Raw genomic sequence first — 22083 nt, 5'->3', positions numbered from 1 at the left:
TGAGGGGGCTGCAGCACCCCCATCTGCGAGGCTCCACTAGCACCCGCACCCCCAAACGTGGCGCGCCTACAGTGTAAGCGCGCCACAGTTTCGCCGCTGCGAGGCTCCACTAGCACCCCTCCCCCCCAGTGCGGCGTTCTGGGGCAGCATAGACAGGTATTTTCTGTGTTAGAGTTTTACTCGCTACAGGGTGTACTTTGAGGGTTTGTGACTTTGCAGACTGTTTACATGCATAAAAACCTTCATAACACACAAGGGGACGGGCAATAACCGGAAAAGCATGACATGGGACCTTTAAACCAGCTACTTAGCTTTAGAGTCTCAATTTATGGAAGAAGCTACTGTGAAAATGTAGATTTTGAGGTCATGTGGGTGCATCTTAATCAAGCTATATTGTATGTGCCATGAATCACATACAAACATGTGAGCACTATACTCTACGGCTAATGGAAAACACTAGTTATACTTTATCCATGGCAGTATTCCCATTCCTCTCCTCTAACACAAGCTTTTGGCATGCAGGTAGAGTCATAAGTATGACAAGGCAAATGTGGCGCATGGGACAAGGGCACCTTGGTTGAGTATTTGGCTTCCTTTCTATTTCTGTCAGTCATGACGTTATATGTCTGAGAGTGAGAGAAGTAGACATAGATTCTGCTCTTTTTAAAGGACAGGGCTGAAACACTTAGGAGTATTAAAATCAGAGGTATAGGCCAGCAGATGAAGCGTGATGGATAGCATTGAGCTAAGCCTGCCAGCAAAAGAAGAAGAGGGAGTGGCTTAGCTCCCCGCTGTAAGAGAGACAGTCACCACAGGGTCGTTGGCGGGAGTTATTCTGTCTCCTGGTTTGGGACATCAGGGTGTTGAGGTGATTATCTGTTTCACTGCTGCCCTTTAGTGGTTTGGTAGAAAGAGATTGAAAGAGTAGGAGAATCAGATAAAACACAGACTCAGGAGAAAACTAAAAAAGAAAGGGCTAAGAAACAGAGACTGTGGGATAACATGATGTTATCAGACGTGTGTGCAAGAGAGTGATCACAACAATAAAGAGAAAACTGAATGTGGCGGTTTTTCTTTCATCTCCAGCCTTGTTGTCAGGGCCCATCACTCTGCCACCAGTAATGCTCCACAGAGGAAAAATATTAGGGAGGAAGGTAGGCGAGACGGGTCAATGAACGAAAAAAACAAAACAAAAAACAGATTGAAAAACCCTGCATAAAGACAACGGAAAATAACTAGTTTATTCTCTTCATCTGGAAATTGAACACCAACGGAGTCAATTACATAATAAGAACCTATGATTGTTGCGTTTATGTAAAATAGGCGACAAACAACTTGGGTTATCAAAAACAACATTTTGAGGATATCCAAATATGTCATGTATGGTGCAAATAATTGTTTGGGAAATGAAATCTTAATAGAGAAAAACTATTCTTTGTCAAAGCATTCAAGGGGACAAACACTTTTTATGTTGTGTAAAAACTAAAGCCAAAACACCATCAGACCGTTTAGATAAAACAAGTTTCATCATGCCTTTTGGACACTGTAACACTGTTTTCCTCCCCTGTGAGGAGGGAAGTCTGAGATAATAATGTCTGTAGTAATTGCTTGCTCCGTGACTTTAGGGAGCCCAGACAGTCATGAACACTATATTTAACCTCTGCTTGACTTCTGTATGCACTGGAGTGATTGTACTTGTCAGTTTATGTGATTAACTAACTTTTATGCTGTCTTTGTGCATGCAGGCCCTCATTCAGCTTCCAGTGTACATCTCCCAGTGCGAAGAGGTCAGAGTGTTCTTCGAAACCAGACCTGAAGATATCAACCCACCCAAGGAGTGAGTACCAGACATGGGCAGACACAACCCTCAGGCTCACATACTGTACAAAGAAATACACACACGTTTTCCCTTAATGATGTCAAGTCACATCCTGCCAACATTTACCTCCAGCCTGCCAATAATGAGCATCCATTACGCCCTCTAATGGATATGATTTCATATCTTTGCACTACTTCCTGTCAAAGTTTTAAAGCAAAAACACACGTAATGTGTCCTTTTTGAACGCTAAGTTAGCATTCTAGCATATAGCAGCAGGTCAGTTCAGCCAACAGGCTCCAGACAGCTGAGGCTGCATGGGTGCTCCGAAGGCGTGTAGACCTGCTCTGACTGTCTCTTGTAAATATCACTCGGCACATTAGGGTCATATCCAGCGCTGACAGATAATGTGTGCCAAAACTTAGACGTCAGGTCAGCAGGCAATGAATGCCAGTATCCGACACGTACAAGCACGCGTTGACACGCACACGAGCCTCAGTTACAAATGTGTTGTTATTACAGTTACCACTTTAGGCAGTGGAGGTTATGGGTGGTCGTTTTCACAGAGACCATAATGTGCAGCTGACATGTTGACCCTGGATATGGTTTTTACACCAAGAGCTTTCAGCTGAGTTATTAGTTTTAACCTCTTTGTCGTCACATACTGATGTCAAGCACCGGGCATTGAGAGGTCTCCTCAGTCGGCAGGAAATTGAGTTGATAAGTCCTGCGATTTATTCCGTGAGTGCATGTTGGGACATCAGTGAGGAAGCCCATGCAAGGGAGTGGGGGTTTCAATTAGCAAGACAAAAAATCTGCTGAATCTGCATCCACTTTTTTTTTAACACATCATTTATTCATTTTGGTCACATCATTCATTGGTCTTTCTGAGGTTCAGGCAGCAGTGTGTGTTGTCTCTCAAAGTCACCTTGACATTTAGGCTCTTTAAAACTGCTGCTACCTTTTGATTAATTTGCAGAGGTGGGAGTAAGTCATACATGTGCAAGTCTCAAGTCTTAACCTACATGTCTCAAGCAAGTCCCAAGTCACTGTGGTGAGAGTCAAGCAAGTCACAAGTCAAGTCATACGAAATTCCCCCAGTTTCCGCATTTAAATCATCTAAAATATTGTGGTTATGAAAAGTTTAGTTGTATCTTCAACATAAACAGCAATGGAGAGTGGGGCGCTGAAATGATAACCCTATAAGTTCTCAAAGGGCTCTAAAGTGATAACAGGAGTAACACAAATATTTTACATCAACATGTTGAGCCTCCTGTCCTGGCTCCCCTTCAGCAGGGTCACAGCATTTCTCCATGGTCTGTCTAAGGTGCTCCCATATGACACTGTCTCATTGTTCTCCTAACTGTGTCCGTGCACAAATAAATATTGCATCAAAGCCAATACAACGGAATAGTGGATGTACCAGGGCGCATGTGTGTTTGTGTGCAGACAGTGAGACATTAAGATTAAACACATTTCTTTCATTTGGGAACACCCACATATACATATGGAGTTGGCCAGATGTGTGTAAATTACTGTTCATGGTCATTTGAAAACAAATGCCGTTGTCGAACACACACAAACACCGAACACACACACACAGAGCAGAGCTGAGCAGAGCACAAACACACACGCATCATGCGCCTTAGTGACCGGACATCTCCTTCATAAAACGAGTAATAGGGGGATTAATCGGGCAGTTCGATGTGTGTAGAGGTGTGTGGTTAAACGTAGCAGCCTGCAGTCGCTCTTCAGCTGTTCTAATGAAAGTAAACACAGTGAAGGCGTTGCGTAAAAGGCACAGCTCTTTGCACGCTGGTGCTGCACTTCTCAGAGGCGGAGTTACACGTCCCGCTGCCTCCTGGTTCTGTAGCGATTTCATGAAGTGAATGAGAGTCCGAGTTTGAAATATATCTAAAATAATGTATGCACTGCCATTTCCCAACATAAACATTACAGTCTGCAATTAAACGGTTGTCTCCTGTGTGCTCCACTTCCTACTTGGTGCTCCGGTAACTTTCTCGTGCGAACGAGATAGAGTATCTTTTTTTTTTTCATTGCCCTATAGGGGCTACGTACAATACAAAAACAAATGCAAATATTTAATTAAAAAAAGTAAAGTCCTTTCGAGCCATCTGTCTCAAGTCAAGTCTTAAGTCATGAATACCAAGTCAAAGTCAAGTCTTTTATCAATGTTAGTCAAGCAAGTCTCAAGTCCAAAATTATGCGACTCAAGTCTGACCCAAGTCAAGTCATGTGACTCGAGTCCCCCACCTCTGGTCATTTGTATACAGTGGCTCCATGTGGTTCTAACCCAAAAGCCACTGTGTAGTTGGATTTATAACATATTTCAAAGTGATCCTTTTTTGTTAGCACAAAAGTGAGACAATGGCTGTGAGAATTGTTTACATGCGTGTGTTCATTACAGCTCATAATTCACTGTGTTGCTGAGTCGGCATGTCTTCTGTCTGCTAAAGTGTTTTTTTTAGTACAGCCTTAACTAGATATTTTAACTTGTTTATTAGTGTAACAGCATTTAATGTAATTATTAATACATGTTGTGTATAAATTAGGGCCGGGACTCGATTAAAACAATTAATCTAATTAATTAGAGGCTTTGTAATTAATTAATCGAAATTAATCGCATTTTTAATCACATATACATATTTGACCTAAGAACAGTGAGAAGCAATTTTTTTCACATGGATTTTAGTATACCATTAGGCGCATTCACACCGCAGTACTTTTCCCACAAAGGTTCATGAGAATTTAGTTCATGAGAACTCTTGAACCTGGGGGTGGATTAGGCAAATGAAGCCGCTGACGTCACTTCTTCTTCTTCTGCTTTGGGTTTACTGGCAGGCCGCAAACCACTTCACGGCGTATACTGCCGCCCAAAGTCCCCGGCCGGAAGTCCCCGGAGTTGGGGACTGGCTTCAGTAGAAGCTGCTGGGAGTCCCAGCAGCCTTCCGAGTAAATCGCCAGAACGCCGACACCTCCTCATCTCCACCGCTCCCATGTTTTATTTTGTGTTGCCATAAGTTAGTCTCTCTGCGTTTCTGCGCTGGGCTAATGCTAATAATGCTAATGCGAGGATAATAAAATGGCGGCTTCACAAAACTTTTTGGGAGTTTTACGGGGCGTGGTTTGCAATCCGCCCAGCCAATCAGAAATATAGCTATTTTCTCACAAGAGAGCCGTACGAAAGTCCCTGCTCTCTAGCAGCTCTCTGCTCTCTAGCAGGGACTTTCGTGGGGGTACAAAGGTTCTCATGAACTAATTTTAGTACCGGCTCTTTTTGGTGTGAACGCGATAAAAGAGGCTAACGTCCACGCTAGCTGCTATATGTTTTGCATTGAGGTGATACTTGAGGCTTGATGTGCTGCGGTGATATGCGAATTCCTTTTTGCATAATTTGCACACAACCGTGCTCTTATCGACGCTTCCATCCGTCCGTTTTTTAAAACAACATTTCCCACTGTTGTTCACTGTGGTTTGTTGTTGTCTGAAGTCATGAACGTTAGTTGGTGCTCCAGTATAATCGGTACGCCTGAAACTCATCCAGTGAGAAACGTTCCGCGGTGCAAAAATAAGTGCGATTAAAATGCGTTAATTTTTTTAACGCGTTAATTTTTGTGTAATTAATTAATCTTAATTAACGCGTTAAAGTCCCGGCCCTAGTATAAATTATAGTGTGGGTTAATTAGGTTAATTTCCTTCAGGAGTGACTTTTACTCAGCGAACATCTGGGAGTTCTTGCTCAAGGACAATTAACAGGACACATTGCTGTTATGGAGATTGAATATGAAATGGCTGCTTGCAGAAGCCGGCCATATTGTCATCCATTATGTTGATGGATTCATGTCACTTTGAAGTTAGCTTTATATTGCAGTCATGTGGTTTACTGGGTTTGCTCAATTGCTCAGAACTACACTGATATAATAGAGATGATCTCTTTGAAAAACAAACTTAATATATGTGTAATCCCTTGCTTTGTACATTATGATATTACGAATGGGTAAATTACACCACGAGCTTTAACACTCTGCAGTAGCTGTTTACCATTATATGATTAAAATCAGAGAAGGTTGCCAAGGACACTTGCCTCCTCTCTCCTATAAAACCCCAAGCATGTGTTAGGAGAGGTAGGACAGAGGGGGAGCATTCGCTTGAGGCAGATGAATACTGTATAGGAAAGACCTTGGTTTGTCTTTATTGAAATTGGATTACTGCTTTCTGCTAGTGCAGCCTGTTGTTTGGCTGACTGACAACAGGGCTTCTGTACAGACACAGCAGCCACTGTGCGAGCAGATTTATCATGGCCTATAAATCTACTGCACATAGAGGAACATCTTAGAGTTTCTCCTTAAGAGCAGCCAAGTAAGAGGAGAGGAAAAATAGTAATTTGATATAAAGAGGAAGTAGAGGGTCACAGAGAACCAGATTTGGTGTCTGAGAAGGGAAGGAGCCTGTAGAGAGGAAGTGTTGTAACATAGATCGGGCAAGGAAAGGAAAAGAGAAAGTAGGGGAGATCATAGGAGGAGCAATAGAGGTAGATGGTGGATTTAGATGAAATAAGTGGTGGATGGATAGAATGAAGAGGAGGTTATAAATAACAAGGGCAGAGGAAGGAGGAGTCGAAGCAAGGATAGGTTGGGATAGAGGGCGACGAATTATGAGTGGTCGGATTTAAGTTATCATTTGAAATAATACTGTATGAGTCGTCTAAGGTTTGCACCTGTAAGGTTTGGCTCCAACTGCAGAAACATGATTGATTTCATTTTAATGGGTCTGCAAGAATCGGAGCCAGAAGTTAATGTATATCCACATAAAACATTATCTGGCCGCTCAGGACTCAAACCCTGTTGCCTGATGTGAATGTTCCCATTAAGGGTTATTTTTGGTTGTTCTTTGTAACTAGCTTCAGAGAAATATGAATGAGTTGGGAGATTTGATTTAATATCCTAAACAAGTTATAGTGAAGTAATTATATTAGGCCGATGAAATGGTCCGTGGCTGCATCCGGTGCGTTACGTAACCCTGGTTTCACCTTGGTTGGTGGTTTCAGCTTGGTTCATACCTAGAATCAGGGGCGGATCTACCGGGGTGGCATGGGGTGGCAACTGCCACCCTAAACAATAGCCTTGCCACCCCAGCTGCCACCCCAGTTGGCATCTTTGTTTTGAAAGAAAAGTTGTGGCTCATCGGACATTTATGAGAGAAAATCTCTAATGTCCGAGTGCAAGTGAATGCAGCACAAGATGCACGTCATGTAACCCATCCCCCGGTCCTGGCGCGAGAGTGGAAATATGATTGGTGGCTAATTCACTTGAACGGGGGGACGGCGCAAAACGAGAAGCCTTTCGGACCCAAGCACTGAAGGAATGAGGTAGTTGCGGTCTCCAATGACAGAGAAGAGAATGTCAAGTTTGGCTGTACTCAGCATTGAATCAAAACGCACTACAGCTGTTGATCTTAATAAGTTTGTGAGGCGTTTTGCTGAACAAAATACTAATCGCCGCATTCAGCTGTAATAGACATGCCAACTTGATGCTCTGCTCACGGATGACTCGATGAGAATAACAAACTGTTAAGATGATGACCTTGTATGCGTGTATATATTTTTTTCTTTGAGGGGGTCTGCCCCCAAAAAACAGTTTTAAGTCCTGAGAAAGTCAAATAAGACGGTGTGTAAAACTACACTGCCCAGCCAACAGAAAGTAACCACTTTGATTTAACTAGGCCAGTAGGTAAGGACCTTCCACTGGATAATAACTGCAGCGATGTTTTAGCTGAATACACATTTTTTTAACACTAACTGATGCAGTTAGTCACTTCTTTAATGTTTGTTCTTTCTGATGTAAAGTCAAGGTTGTAACTGTATATCAATAATGATATAATTACTTGTTTTTCAAATTTGAAGGAGGGTGAGCAAGCATCTTGATGAACATTCATCATTAACTCCTCCAAAAAATATAGTTTATTCAATAATAAATGAATATGTGAATCATAACAGTTCTTCACTATATCTGTAAAGCGTCTTTGAGCACCTGTAAAAACGCTAACAAATTAAATCTATTATTATTATTATTATTATTTATTAACAGTGATTGACAGCTGATAGGAATAATATGATTGTTAATAGTATCATATTCATTCAGACAAACATCGATGAGACAGTTCATTAATGTACTTATTGCAGCAGTCTGCATAGATTTGGTTCCCCTGCTGGTCTAAGAGTGAAACAAACTCATTCAGTTATTGTTCAGTTAAAATTCATTAAATTACGTCTGCCACCTTGTAAGGCTTTACTGATGTGCCACAATAATATCACCTATGTGATTGAGTTAAAATATTAATATTGTCGCTTTCCAAGTTAACATTGATTGTAGGGGTGTAACGGTTCACAAACATTTCGGTTCGGTATGTACCTCAGTTTTTAGGTCTAGGTCTCGGTTCGGTACAGCAGAAAAAATTATCACAAAACATTAAATATTTTTTTCAAATTATTATTAAACTGTGACTAATGTATTCAAATAAATACAAAATATAGTAAAATAAACATTAAGGTGCAGCTTTTCGATGAACTGAAATAATCTGTATTTGAACTGTACTGCACCTAAGCAGCCAGCTTGACATTAGGACTTGCTTGTCATTGTATTTTCATGTTGTTTTAAAGAAAGATGAACTTGTCCACATTGCTTGCTGAAAGGGCAGATCTGCTGGCACTAACAATGTCTCCTGCTGTGGAGAACACCCTCTCTAGGGACAGAGGTAGCAGATACAGCCAGGTAGCGCTTTGCTAACATGGCAACATAAGGATATTTGGCGTTTGTAATAGCTTTGGCTCGGTCTGAACTTTTTACGAGTGGTGGAGGCTTACATGCTAGTGGGAGTTGGGTTTGCACTTCAGTCTTTTTTCTTTTGGTACCGGTGATATTCACGTTCGGGTGATGCCTTTTCAAATGAGTGTGATGTATTGCCAGCCGCGTAACCAATGTTAGTTGAACAATGCCGACAAACAGCTTTGGTTCGGTCCACCTGTCTTTGTCCGTCATCCTTGTACGTAACTGCGAAATCCAAATGTTCCCAAACCGGAGACTTCAATGATGCTGGAGGATTTTCGAGCTCAACTTTATCTGCGTTCGCCATTTAGACAGTTCCTCAAATTACTGACTACATTTGAACGCATCCCTGTGACCAGCTCTCATAGTATGCCTCTCGTCTAATGAAATGACTTGGTCGCTCTATGATATAGATTACTTTCAGAAAGTTGTTCATGTTCTCAATTTTTTACGTTTAACGCTATATTCGTTCGGTACACACGTGTACCGAACCGAAGGGCCCGTACCGAATAATTTCAGTACGGGTACGTGTACCGTTACACCCCAATTGATTGATATGATTGCGATTTAAATCAGCATATACTTCTGTCAGGGGATGCCACCCCTCAAAATCTCCTGCCACCCTCTTGCCACCCCATGAATATTTGTCTAGATCCGCCCCTGCCTAGAATACAACACATACTGTGCACACACACATCCCTGCTCTGTAATGATCCATAACATTAGTGTTGCTTTGGTTTGGCCTACTGGGGATTACTTTTTATTGTACATTAATGGGCACGCTTATGGGTATAGATTTATTGAGACTTAAGCCTCTGCAATTAACAGGTCTGCAGATCGAACAAAGCTTTATGTGGCTGGAAGCGCTCATGTTGACGCAGGGAAACTGAGATGCAGTAGTCGCTTAGATAAATGATCAAGCGAGATGAAGGAGTGAGTTAAGGAGACATGAGCTGAAGTCGAATAGTCCATTTAGCTTAGGAACCTTCCTAACGGAGTGAAATGACCCGGAAGTCCCTCAGTGGCAGCCATGATAAGTGCCGTTCGAATTCTCGAGATCAGGGGTGTCAAACTCAATTTCATCGCGGGCCACATTAGAATTATGGTTGCATTCAAAGGGCCGGTGGTAACTTTAAGACTATATAAATATACATAGATAAATATAAATAATATATATATAAAATAATGTATTATTTTACAATATTTCCTCTGCATTGGATTATTACCGGATAGGGTAATAACTTAATAATTAACTATGCCTGAAAGCAGAAGTCGAGTAAGTAATTGCAGTTCGCATCTCACAAAATGAGATGCATTGTGGGACATGTAGTTTATGAGCAACATGCTCCTGTAAAGCGGCACGTGACCTTATAATCAGGGCTGCACATAACTGGTGCGCAGGTGCGCATGCGCACCTCCGCCAAAAAAAGAGCACCGGGTCATTTGAAACAACGCGCATTTGCATACCAACATTGAGAGAGGGAGAGAGGGAGAGAGAGAAGAGAAAAGAGAAAATAGAGGAGAGAGGAGAGATGAGAGAAGAGAAAAAGATATTTGCGAGTTGCATATGAACCATGATATGAACTCAGGGCCGGCCCGTAGCACTGGCGTAATAGATGTTCGCCTAGGGCGCCAGATCTGGGGAGGTGCTGCGCTGGCAGTTCTGGGAGGGAAAAAAACATTTTGACCGTTGGGGCTCATCCTAATTTTCGGCCTTGATGTAACAATATTCATAATTAAGTAAATGTAACACCCTTTTCACCCCGGTTACACCTTTCATTTGCCCTGTACGATGGGCGCTGTAAGTGATGAAAATGGGGGATGTTGAGCCCGCAGCTCACAGACAAAATGCGAGTGAGAGGGAGGGTGCACCGGTACCAGCGCTGTTGTTATTAGAATCTGGTGCCGTGCTAGCTGCTCTAACGGATATAAGAAGAAGATGTTTCTACAATAATGTGGAGGGAGAGTCCTCTCCAGTCAGACTGGATAAGTTAACTACAGCTCAGTGAGGTAAAGGACTCTTAGTCTAAGTTCAAACGGTTTGGTCACAATTTATGTAAACACATATTTCCAAGGCACTCCTTTATAATTATTGGGATAAACAGGTTTTAAATCATTCCAATGTATACTATAGGACAGTAACCAAAAATATCCTTTAAAACTGGAGAGATAAAAAAAAAAGCATAAATAAATAAATGTTAAGGTAAAATAAGATATGAATGAACAACACAAATAAAATAAGTTACATTAAATTGTTATTGGCTATGGTAGGTTATTGGTTATATTCACATACTTATTTGATTACATCCACTTGTCTAAGATCACAATAGAGACTTTCGACCCAAAACCAGCTGTTGACTTGTGGATGCAAGCAGCTAATCGCAGACTCAACCAGAGAGAAAGAAGTAGGCCTACATCATCAGCTACCATGTCTGACAGAGAGGAAGACAGTGAGGAGAACAGTCAGGAGGGTAGTGATGACAGCTTGTAGGATTACTGGTCGTGCTAATGTTGTCTTGTGTTCACCTCTGCTCTGCATGTGTGTTCTGTGTTCACCTCTGCATGTGTGTTCTGTGTGCACCTCTGTGTGTTCAGTGCCGTGTGTCTGGCAAATAAAGTCAAGACCCCCTCAAAAGTTACGGTTTATTTCATTTTAAGGATGAGCACCAAGCAACATCTCCAAGTGCTCCTTTGAGAACCAGGGCAAAAAAGTTATGTGCACCCCTGCTTATAATAAACGTATTATATTATTTGCAAGCTCTTGTGGGCCACATAAAATGAAGTGGCGGGCCGGATTTGGCCCCCAGGCCTTGAGTTTGACACCCCTGCTCTAGATGATAGGAAAGGAGGTTTCAAACTTCCTTTATAACCTCCTTTAGCTTAGGAACCACTGGACCTCTCTTGACGAAAGGAGAGGAGAAAATGCTGCCCCACAATGCCTTGCAGCCGCAGCATTTACCGTCACACAACAGTCGGCCGTTCACGGAAACAACCGATTATGACCGAGAAATTATATCATGAAAGTTACGGTGCTTATTAAGCTTTTTAAAACGTATGTGGTAAGTTGCCAAAGTGCTTTGTTTTGAACGTTCATCTGTATTATAATCAAAAAGAGAAATATGAACGTTAGTTTTTACTGAAATGATCAAATAAAGTCAACATTTCAGTCTTTACTGAGCTGTGTGGAGTTTGTTCAACTTTTAAAAGATGTTTGAATGGTGATATACACAGTGATAGATGTTAAGGACTAACGTTTATAATAAATACATTTGTATTTATTTTAAGATCTTTTCATACAATCATACGTATTGGGATCATTTGTATTAATGTGGACCGGAGGGAGAGGGTGACGAGCATGAGTTTCACTTTCCTTTTTTATTTCAATTCCAACTTTGGTCATGGAGAATATGTTTCTCTGTTGTCCACGTCCATAAAGCATAAAGCAACAGCATCAGAGCACGGTGCAGAGTCTCTAGATGAGTTTACAGTAGTCCCTCGTTCTTATTAAACATCCATGTTGTAGTCCGCTGTATAGAAAACTGTAGTTTCCATAGTTTCCCCACAGCAGCAGACGCACATTCATGACGTCCGCTGGCGCATCATAAACATGTCGGATAGTGAAAGTGCAGTCGGATTCTCTAAAGTACCGCAGTCTCTTCTCCTAAGTCCTTTTGAATTCTCCTATCCACTATCCCTTAACCCCGTGACGTTTCACTCAGAGGTCAAGGAATAGACGATAGGGTTTTACGTTAGGAGCTGATTTTTGGATTATCCGACCGCAACCTCGGTAGATGTGAGATGGAAAAAGGAAGGCCATTAAGTTACAGATGAATATTAAGATGACAAAGAGGGAGAGTCTGAGTGAGGAAGGGACATGCTAAGTATTTGCCACCATTGACTTCACAGTGCATCTGGACATTGAATCAGCTCTAGACTACTGCAGTGGAGTGATGGTCTATTTATCTGGCTAATGTCTAAACCAGACACAGCAGATTATTGAATTTACCATCAGACTGCATTTCAGAGATCAAATTTCATCTTGGCTTTTCATTCACATTGGCCGGCATCGGAGGGAGAGGCAGATCTTTTTAGATGTGTATTTTTACATATAGGTTACAATAGTGTTCTGTACCCTGTAGTCAGGGTAGTGTTGTGCTATGGCACCAAGACACATTACAAATTCAAATGAAACAATTCAACGACTGATCAAATTCAATCCATTCAAAATGTTTAAAGAAAGTGCAATATGTGCTGATTTTCAATGCAAAGATTTAAACTGAAAATTAAAAGGAAAGGTTAAAAAAATTAGTAGTATAATGAAGTAAATGCATATATACAACAACCTACTGTATCGACTTTGGAGTCAAAAATAATACGTAATGTCCTATTTAATCCATGTGGATTAAAAGGAAAAACACTGAAAGTAAAACAAGTCTGACAAATTATTAAAGCCTTTTTTTTTTGACACCCATAAGATGATGTGAATTATTATGCATATTTATAATAGTATTTGTTGTTCATTAGTATCTCCTAAAGTCTACAAACTGATTTGATATGACCTGTTAGTAATGTAATGATGTATTTTCTTTTTCAGGGAACCCATTAGCAAGAAGAAATCAGGTAAGACACATCTATATTTGTGTATTTCCAATAAAAAGGGGGTTAGGTGGCCTTGGCTATGGTTTGTTAATTTATCTTAAAAAATGTGATTAATAGGATCATGTACTTCAGTAGTAACTTCGCTGATTTGATAGGACACCACTTCCGTGTCTTATTTTAAAAACGTAGTGTATGTCTTCTACAATTAATCTGTTATTCACCCTATAATTTGACATTACTTCCATCTAGTGGTCATATAGTTTTACACACGCAAAAAGGAAAGACATCTATTCCACCAGCCCAAACGTTCTTGCTACGTGGACAATTTCTACTCAATTGTCTGAAATGTTTTCCTGGGGTGTTGTTTATGGAAATCACTTTTTCCATTGTTTTATTGTCCGTTTATATTTTCTCTTCTCTTTATTTATTTAATTTTCCTTGTCATTCTTTTCAGTTTTTTTTCTCACTCATTTTCCTTTCCATTAGGGATTGTGGAGAGAGCGACTGCTTTCCTAAACCGAGGTAGTAAACACTTGGTCATGCTGTGTGTGTGACCCAGCAGGCTGCTAGTGGCCCCCCTCCTCCCCCGGCCTGGGCAGGTTAGAGGCTTAGGGCTTGAAATGGTTCCGTAAAGTAACTTTAGTATATAGTGTTTGATTGTCACACCCTGGGTGGCTCATTTCTTGGATGCATTTAAGTATGTTGCAATGCGACAGGGGTAGGAAAGAGTAAAGACAATGGCATTTTTAACTGTACACTTACATGTGAGAAATGTACAGAGATAGTCATTTTCAATAATTCTTCATTGCAGAGCTCTATAGGGAGAAGTATTGTTACTGGTTGGTTTAGATATAAATAGTTTAAACCAAAGAGCCTTTAGTGTATTACGTATTGTGTGTAAGTTTACTTGGGTCACTTTGGTTATTTTGGAAGCCAAGTTGATCTTCAAGTTAAAAACTTGCCTCATATTTTAATTGTTGTTGTTTGCATAACATTTCACTTAACCTGTGTTCCTCCAGTTCAGCTTTTAATACATCTAGCAATACTAATATTAAACTTCTGATTGACAAAATTGAGAATCTATTGCATATTGATTGGAAATATATACAGTACAAGTGATAAAGGAAGGAATTTTGTTGGTGTGTGTGTGTTACAAACACATTATTTTAAAAGGTGTCAATCAGTACCTTGAGTAAACAAAATGTTTCAACCAACATATTCTGTAATTATATGTCATCTATCTGGGTTTCTGATATGAATCAAGATAAATGAGCCATAGTGATGTAAAGGTGTGCTACTGGTTGAGTCTTCGTGTGTTAAATTGGATTTTACCCAGGCTTTGTTGGTGCACTGGTGGAGGTTCTTAGCGGTGTGAGTTTGATTCTTTGTGGAAGTTGTCAAAGCTATGTTGATGATTGACTTAACCCTCTACACTAAATCCATAACCTTCACTTCTATTCTCCTACTCTCTTTATTCTTCTGTCGGTTTCCCTAACTCAATTTCTCCAATCACATCTGCTTCCTCTCCTCACTTAAAGCTTTTTATTAAAACGCTTTGGCAGAAATGTTGACCTTGAAATTATTCATGTTAATCATCAAAAAGTAGTTATTATGCATTTTGACTGGTTTGAAAATATCATGCCTAAATTGGAGAGCGTGTATAAAATCTGACATTTTAAAAAGGTCATATCCCCTTCAGTCAGTGATATGCAAGACATTCTAAAGGTCAATATCTCAAAGCTGCACAGATGCAATCATAGGATTCCAAATTAATGGACATTCATTAAATATCACATTAACAAATATGACCAAAGAGCCCCCCTGAAAAGCAGAGGGAATTGAGTGGAGGCTTTTTTACATTGAGATATCATCCTAAGCCTAAAACAAAGGAGAGAAAAGGAAAAAAGAGCTAACCAGCCTCTGTTCTAATTGGTTCCCGTTAACAGGAGATTCCTCCGCAGCAGACCCTCTCCTCCTCGACCAGTATGTGGCAGTCACAGACTATGAGAAGCAGGAGAGCTCTGAGGTTAGCCTGCATGTGGGTCAGGTGGTCGAGGTCATTGAAAAAAATGAGTCTGGTAAGTTTAGATTGTGCACTGTATCGCCACCAACTGTTTATCTTGATGCATCCGACTACTACTACTATATTGTAGTGGATGGAAATTTGTATTCATTTGCATTTTTTCCCTGATCTTTATGGAGAGTAGTCTAACATTTGGGTGGAAAAGTGACGTCTGTGTAATGAGTATATTAGGAAAAACATAAAAACCCATCATACATTTTAATGGTGAATTACCAAAAATCCTTAGTAATGTAGATATCAATCAACCTATCTTGTATATCAATATTTTTTCCCTTCTTCTCATTTAGGCTGGTGGTTTATCAGCTCCGATGATGCCCAGGGCTGGGTCCCTGCTACTTGTCTTGAGGCACAGGATGACCCTGATGACTTCACTATTCCAGGGGAAGAAGGTACACGCACTTTTTTCTTCCGGGTGATGTTTGTTACAAATACTGTTTTTCTTTAAAGTAGATGTTTAGATAAAAGAGACCCTATATTTAACTCTCTAACCCAACTGTATGTGTACACTTTTACTTACCAATTAGCTATCAGAAGTTCAATAATAAATAACCTTTTTGTTCTTTCGTTTTTCCGTTCCTTTTAAAACCTTTAGTGCCACGTCTTTGGCACACACAAGACACCATATATTAAAAGAAGCAGAAGTCAAGGTTACAAAATGTGTAGATGTGGGGAACAAATGTAATGTTTAATGACCATAGTCTTTGTTTAAGACATATATTGTATTGTACTGTCTGAGCCCTTGAGTCAATCCTTACAACATCTATTTCACTGATATGAAGCAAATACATTTGCAATGAGGGCAAGTACAAAGCACAATAAAGTATAATGATGTTGTCCTTATGCTAGTCTGTGTCAGGTCAGCAAGTCTTCAAGGAATAATAAGTATTGTTTAAGGATACTCCTAAGACAATGATAGGGGCTAAGATGGCCTCACAGGTCTTAACTAATTCTTGAAAGAACAGGTTATACAATAAAACCCTCTGACAGTAGCAGGGTCTAATAGTTGTACCAACATGCTGGTACATACAGATTGGAAAAGGGAATCAGAGGTAACTAAATATACCATAAAGCATGGATTGATTAAGTGACACTAATATTTAAAAATATATACTAAGAGTGTCAGTTCTACTAGGCCCGCCAGTACTGAAAATACTTTCAATTAAGATTAAAGAAACATCCTTCAGATGGCGTGTATAACGTTCACTTCCTATTTTGCCTCACTTACTGTGCTGGGATGTCAGTGCCTCGGAGATTCTGGTCACTGCCGAGGCACATGGGTCGTCGCAGGACATTAGGGGATCTATTCGGCACTGGTTTTGGGCAAGGTGGAGCGCACGCCTTTCTTCTCCCCCTATTCTCAATGTGTGTGTGCACATACTCAACTGAGTGCATGTTTGTTTGTCCATGTGTATGCATGACATGTTTGTTGCATGACAGATCCGAGCATGCAAATTAAATCCTTGCATGTAAAGTAGATTGTTTATTTCACTCTGATAATTGAACAAAATATAGTTTGCGTTAACAGGAAGTAAACATCTGATTAAACCACAGTTCCACAAAAAATATCTATAATACATAATAACAGTATAAATAATAGAAGTAATGACTGCAAATCTAGTACAGTAGCAAGTGTGTCTTATTTGTGTTTAATATTTGTGGAGGATGTTTGTGTGTTTTGTGTGTATCTACTCTCTCCACATGATGCTGCTCAAGCCTTGCCTCATTCAAATCAGTTAGCTCATGTAAATCTGAAGCACTTTGATCCTAAATTACATAGTAACAGTGTTTGGTATGAGAACATATTTTAAAACCTTTTTAAACAGACAATTTCACTGCCTACAAATATCAACACGTTTATATTTTTTAAACTCAGTTAGACTTTAAAACGCTTAAAGCCATTGCAATCCGAGTCTGCCACTGTGTTCCTTGTCTCCCATACCATTATCCTGCATTTATTGTTGCTCCGCTTTGTGTAAACCTGTGTACAGAAAGACAGACTTCAAGTTCTGATATCTAACTAAACTATGTTTTTTATGAATGCAGATGAGAAGTATACAGTGATTTACCCGTACTCGGCCAGGGACCAAGATGAGATCGACCTGGAGAGAGGCATGATTGTCGAGGTGATTCAAAAGAACCTGGAGGGCTGGTGGAAGATCAGGTAATAAATCAATGATGGGTGAAAAGCTCTGGAAATGGGACATCAGACCTTAGATAATGATAAAGGAAAAACAAATACTTAACCTCAAACCACCTCAAGCCTGTAAGGTCAACACAGCCAGTTTCAGTGTTTCTAAAGCCACATCTTTCCCCCTCTCAGGTATCAGGGTCTTGAGGGCTGGGCCCCGGCCTCCTACCTGAAGAAGACCGACCTCCAGGGCCAGAAGCAGACAGCGGGCGCTGCTGCTCATGCCAGCACCAATGACTTAGATGGGCTTTCTAAGCAGAACCAACAAAACAATGCAGCCAAAGAGAACCAAGACAACAGCCAAAAAGAAAACAGACTGTCCTTTTTTTCTGAGAACAAACTCAGTAAGTGAACTTCAAATAATATAAATTGTCCTTTGCTTTTTATACTTTTTGCTGCTCCATCACTCGATATGATGTATAGCCGTTTGTCTGTAATGAAAAAAAACGTACACACAATCTTAGAAGTATACAAAAATATTATGGTACGTTAAACATTCAAGTATTTGACAAGGTAGTGATTAACTCTAGCTTACAGTTTCTGCAGTGAGCATAACAAGTACTCTAAGCTGAAAAACCCTGTGTAATATGAATTAATACAAATAAAACTGCTTTGCAAATGTACACCTTATTTATTGACCAAATGATTGATGACTAAATATGTTTTTCCTCCACAGAAGTGGGATTAAGACACCGACCTCCTCCACGTAGAGATCTTACTATTGTAAGAGATCCAGTTAAAATCTCAGATGTACACATTTTTATTGTATAGGAAAGTAAAAGTTAACCTTTTATGCTTCTTTCTCACATTCCACAGCCACGTGGCACAAACCTCCCCAAGCCACCGGTTGCTCCCCTGGTTGAGGAAGAGTTCTACACCATAGCAGACTTCCAGACCACAATCCCTGATGGTATAAGCTTCCAAGCTGGAATCAAAGTTGAGGTGGGTGCAGCACTTAAACATTTTTTTTTTTTTTAACCCCCAAAATATTTGGTTTTGTAAATGTTTTAATTAATTTATATATTGAAATGAAGTCAATGCTTTTTTTACCCACCAGGTGATAGAGAAGAATAATGGTGGTTGGTGGTACATCCAGATTGATGACAAAGAGGGCTGGGCCCCTGCCACCTTTATCGACAAGTACAAGAAGACCAGCAATGCGGTGCGCCCTAACTTCCTTGCCCCTCTGCCCAATGAGATGGAGAAGCTGAGACTGGAAAATGGTGGTTCTTCAAATATTTCAGGCACAGATGACAGTTGGTCCAAGCCTTTACCAGATGAGCCAACCACTGCCCCCGATTCATGTGCCCGGCCTAAGCTGAGAGATTGGAAGGCCAGTGCCAGCAAGGTTCCCCCTACCCTTGCTGGGCTTTTACCTCCAGCCCCATCAGCCCCTCCAGCTGAAGAGAAACCAGCTCTGCCTCCTCGAAGAGAGTCCATTAATAAGAGCTTTGATTTGGAGGTATCGGAGAAACCGAGGCCTGATCTTTCCAAACCTTTGCCTCCAAAACCCCCAGTTCCTGGGGTCATCTTGCCGCTGGTTCCACCCAAAGCAGCCCCCTTCAAACCGGACAAACCACCTGAGAACAAGAAAGAAGATAAGAGCAAAGTACTTCACCTCCGGAATGAGATGGGTCTTGAATGTGGCCACAAGATCTCTGCCAAGGAGGTGAAGAAGTTTAATCTGAAACCCGTACCTAAGCAGCCGCCAAAACCCAAAGTAGAAGCACAGGAGGAGAAACCAGATGCAGCCGGCCCCGCAGTGTTTATGAAACCGAAGCCATCGATCCGACCTAAACCGGTTCCAGCTGCCAAGCCAGATCCTCCGGCAGAAAACAAACTCGACATCACTAACCTGAGAAGCAAACTGAGGCCTTCAAAACCTGCAGATCCCAGCTCAGAGGCAAACTCTCAGAATGGTGCCACAACAGCAGAAAAAAGTTCCCATCCCTCTGCACCCCCCAGCTCTCCCCCCCATCGTATCCCTACTCTCAGCAATGGTAAGCACTGCGACGAGCCAAAACTCCCCCCAAAACACATAAATGGTCACAGCCTGGAGATCTCACCTCCTCCGGCAAAACCAGCAGTGCCTCCCCACAAGGAACCCCCACAGAGACCCCCCAATATGCTTCCAAGGAGACCTCCACCTCCAAAGAAGACGGACCCGTCCAGCCCGACCGAGTCCAAGCCTCCACCTGCTCTAAGAGAAATCCAGGACCATCCCAAAGGCCCCCCACCCAGCCTCAGCAGACCCCCTCCACCTAAACCAAAGGGGTTTATGCTGCCACCTCCTAATAAAGATAAAGAAGAGCCCAAATGTAATAAAGTCCCGGTTCCTCCCAAGCCTCAGTTGAAGCCCGGCCCCCCCAAGGACAAGCTTCCACCGTTACTTATGGAGCCCAGTAAGGATGAGCTGTATTTAGCGGTGGCAGACTTTGAAGGGGATGACCAAACATCCAGCTTCAAGGTGGGTACGGTGTTTGAAGTGATGGAGAAAAACAGCAGCGGTTGGTGGTTCTGTAAGAATGTAGGACAGGAAGTCGAGACCTGGATCCCCTCGAACTACCTGAGCAAGAAACCTTAGTGCGATGTGCTCTCAAATCCATGACCACATGATTAAACAAACAAAATATCACTACTTTGTAGCTAATAGGCATTTTTTATTTATAGGTACTTTTTTTTTTAAATAACTGTTTCAAGTGACATTTGTTTCATTTTGATAAAAAACATTACTCAAACTGAACCAGCAATAACACTTGACCTTGTTGTTTCCTATGATGTTTACGTTCTTTGGTTTTTATCTCAATTTTACATGTAAGAAGTGTTTTGCTTTTGTTGCAGTATTCTAGTCCCAGCCTGTGTCAGTCTTGCTTTTACTTAGGCTAGACTCTAGAATAGGGATCCTAACACAGAAATAAAGCAGATAATGTATCTTTACCCATGCCTTCTATGATATCGTGCCTCTAGATTATATGCAAAGTGCTTCAGTGCTTATTAGACTGTATGCAACTGTAGACAAAGTCCTTGTTGTTTGACAAAAATATCAAACTTTTACATCACAGGAGAAAATGCTAGGTGTTCAAATCCAGCTGTAGACAAAAAAGATCTATGAGACAAAGATTGCACATGAACTCACTGGGGGAGTTCCACGACTACATTTGGGCTTTTCAGTGCTATCAGAAATGACTAAAACAGACATTGTTGCCGAGTAGAATACTGTTTGTTATACTAGAAACATGCATATAAGGTTTTCTGCTAATGTATTGCTTTATGTTGTTGGCTGTATAATTGTGGTTGCAGTGACTTGTAACAGATGTGCACTTTTTCCGTCATTTCACACAAAACCATTTTGAGGTTTGCACACGCTGAACGAAGGGGAGGAATGCCACAGTGCATTTTATTTCACACATTATTAGTTATGTTTTTTATACTCACTGTAACACATATTCACCCATGTAAAGATGAGGCTAGAGCAAACAAACTAAAACGTTTCAAAGAATCTCTGTGTGAACGTATTTTACCACAATCATGTTATATTACACCCAACAAAAAAAGTGTGAAATGGGACTTAAAGAGCACATCTGCAAATCTGTATCAGATGTCTGACCTAAGAAATTGGTGACCTACAGTGATTTGTGCAATGATTTACAATATTGTAAGTGTAAAGTCTTTCTTTAACCAAAGTCTGGTGCTAAAATAACAGCAAAGAATGACCATTGTATAAAAATAATGTTTGACATTAATGCTTGACTGGTATCAAGCATGGTCAGTATAGCTAAATATTTTTTATTGTACAGAAATGAAAGGCATATCTTAGCTGTTGTCACTTTTTCTTTGATGGTCATTCTGTCATCTATTTTACTCTGTACTGAGGAAGAGGAAGAAAGAGCCAAGAAGGAATTGAGTTGTTGGAATTATGGGATTTGCTAATAAGAGGACGTATAAAGAGCAGTGTCGTTTTTGTTGAAAGTAACCTAAAGAATTATGTGAACTGGATGCTCATTTCTCACCAGGTTGTCGAGAAATGATTGTCTACATACATTGTTAGGTTTGCTAAATAAATAAGCAAAATTAGAACATAAAAAATAAGTTAATTGTTTGCTAAACAATCAGACAAGGCTACAAGCTGTAACACCGCTTTTAGTCGCTATAATGTTGTCACCTTACGTTCATGTTTAATACAGAAAAATGCTGAAGGTTCCCAGACAGAACATTTTATTGTCGGGGGTTATTTCATGAGGACAAAAGGCAGGTACAGAACGGGGTAAGAAAAAGGTATGGGTTGATGGTGTCATCATTTCAGTATTGTAATCATATATACTTTTTTTGCTATGTACTTTTCATTACATAAAGTCTCATGTTGCTTAAGTCAATAAAAGTTTCAGATTTTTCAATCCAGTTGTCTTACTGTCTCAGAATTCATATTTCAAATATCCCAAGAAAAACGGTCACTGCTTAAAGTTGTTTCATTTTTTACTCAGAGTAAAACATTGTTAGATTATTCTTTCTTGTTGCACCATTCCACATCTCATATTATCCCTGTAGAGTTTAT

General features: G+C 40.6%; 1 protein-coding gene across 1 annotated transcript in view; it reads left to right on the top strand.

The window, feature by feature from the left end:
• sh3pxd2b (SH3 and PX domains 2B) overlaps positions 1-21929 on the top strand; it is a 48694-nt gene extending 26765 nt beyond the window's left edge. The window contains exons 5-13 of the mRNA XM_034206466.1: positions 1746-1837; positions 13256-13281; positions 15207-15338; positions 15631-15732; positions 17387-17504; positions 17664-17875; positions 18208-18254; positions 18348-18473; positions 18589-21929. Of these exons, the coding sequence (XP_034062357.1) occupies positions 1746-1837; positions 13256-13281; positions 15207-15338; positions 15631-15732; positions 17387-17504; positions 17664-17875; positions 18208-18254; positions 18348-18473; positions 18589-20115 (2382 nt within the window). The 3' untranslated portion in view covers positions 20116-21929. The remainder of the gene's footprint in view (positions 1-1745; positions 1838-13255; positions 13282-15206; positions 15339-15630; positions 15733-17386; positions 17505-17663; positions 17876-18207; positions 18255-18347; positions 18474-18588) is intronic.
• The last annotated feature ends 154 nt before the right edge of the window (positions 21930-22083 follow it).

Source organism: Gymnodraco acuticeps, unplaced genomic scaffold (genome assembly GCF_902827175.1).
Source record: "Gymnodraco acuticeps unplaced genomic scaffold, fGymAcu1.1, whole genome shotgun sequence".
In the NCBI taxonomy this organism is placed as follows: domain Eukaryota; kingdom Metazoa; phylum Chordata; class Actinopteri; order Perciformes; family Bathydraconidae; genus Gymnodraco; species Gymnodraco acuticeps.
The sequence above is the reverse complement of the archived record's forward strand: the minus strand, read 5'-3'. Positions and strand labels throughout refer to the sequence as shown.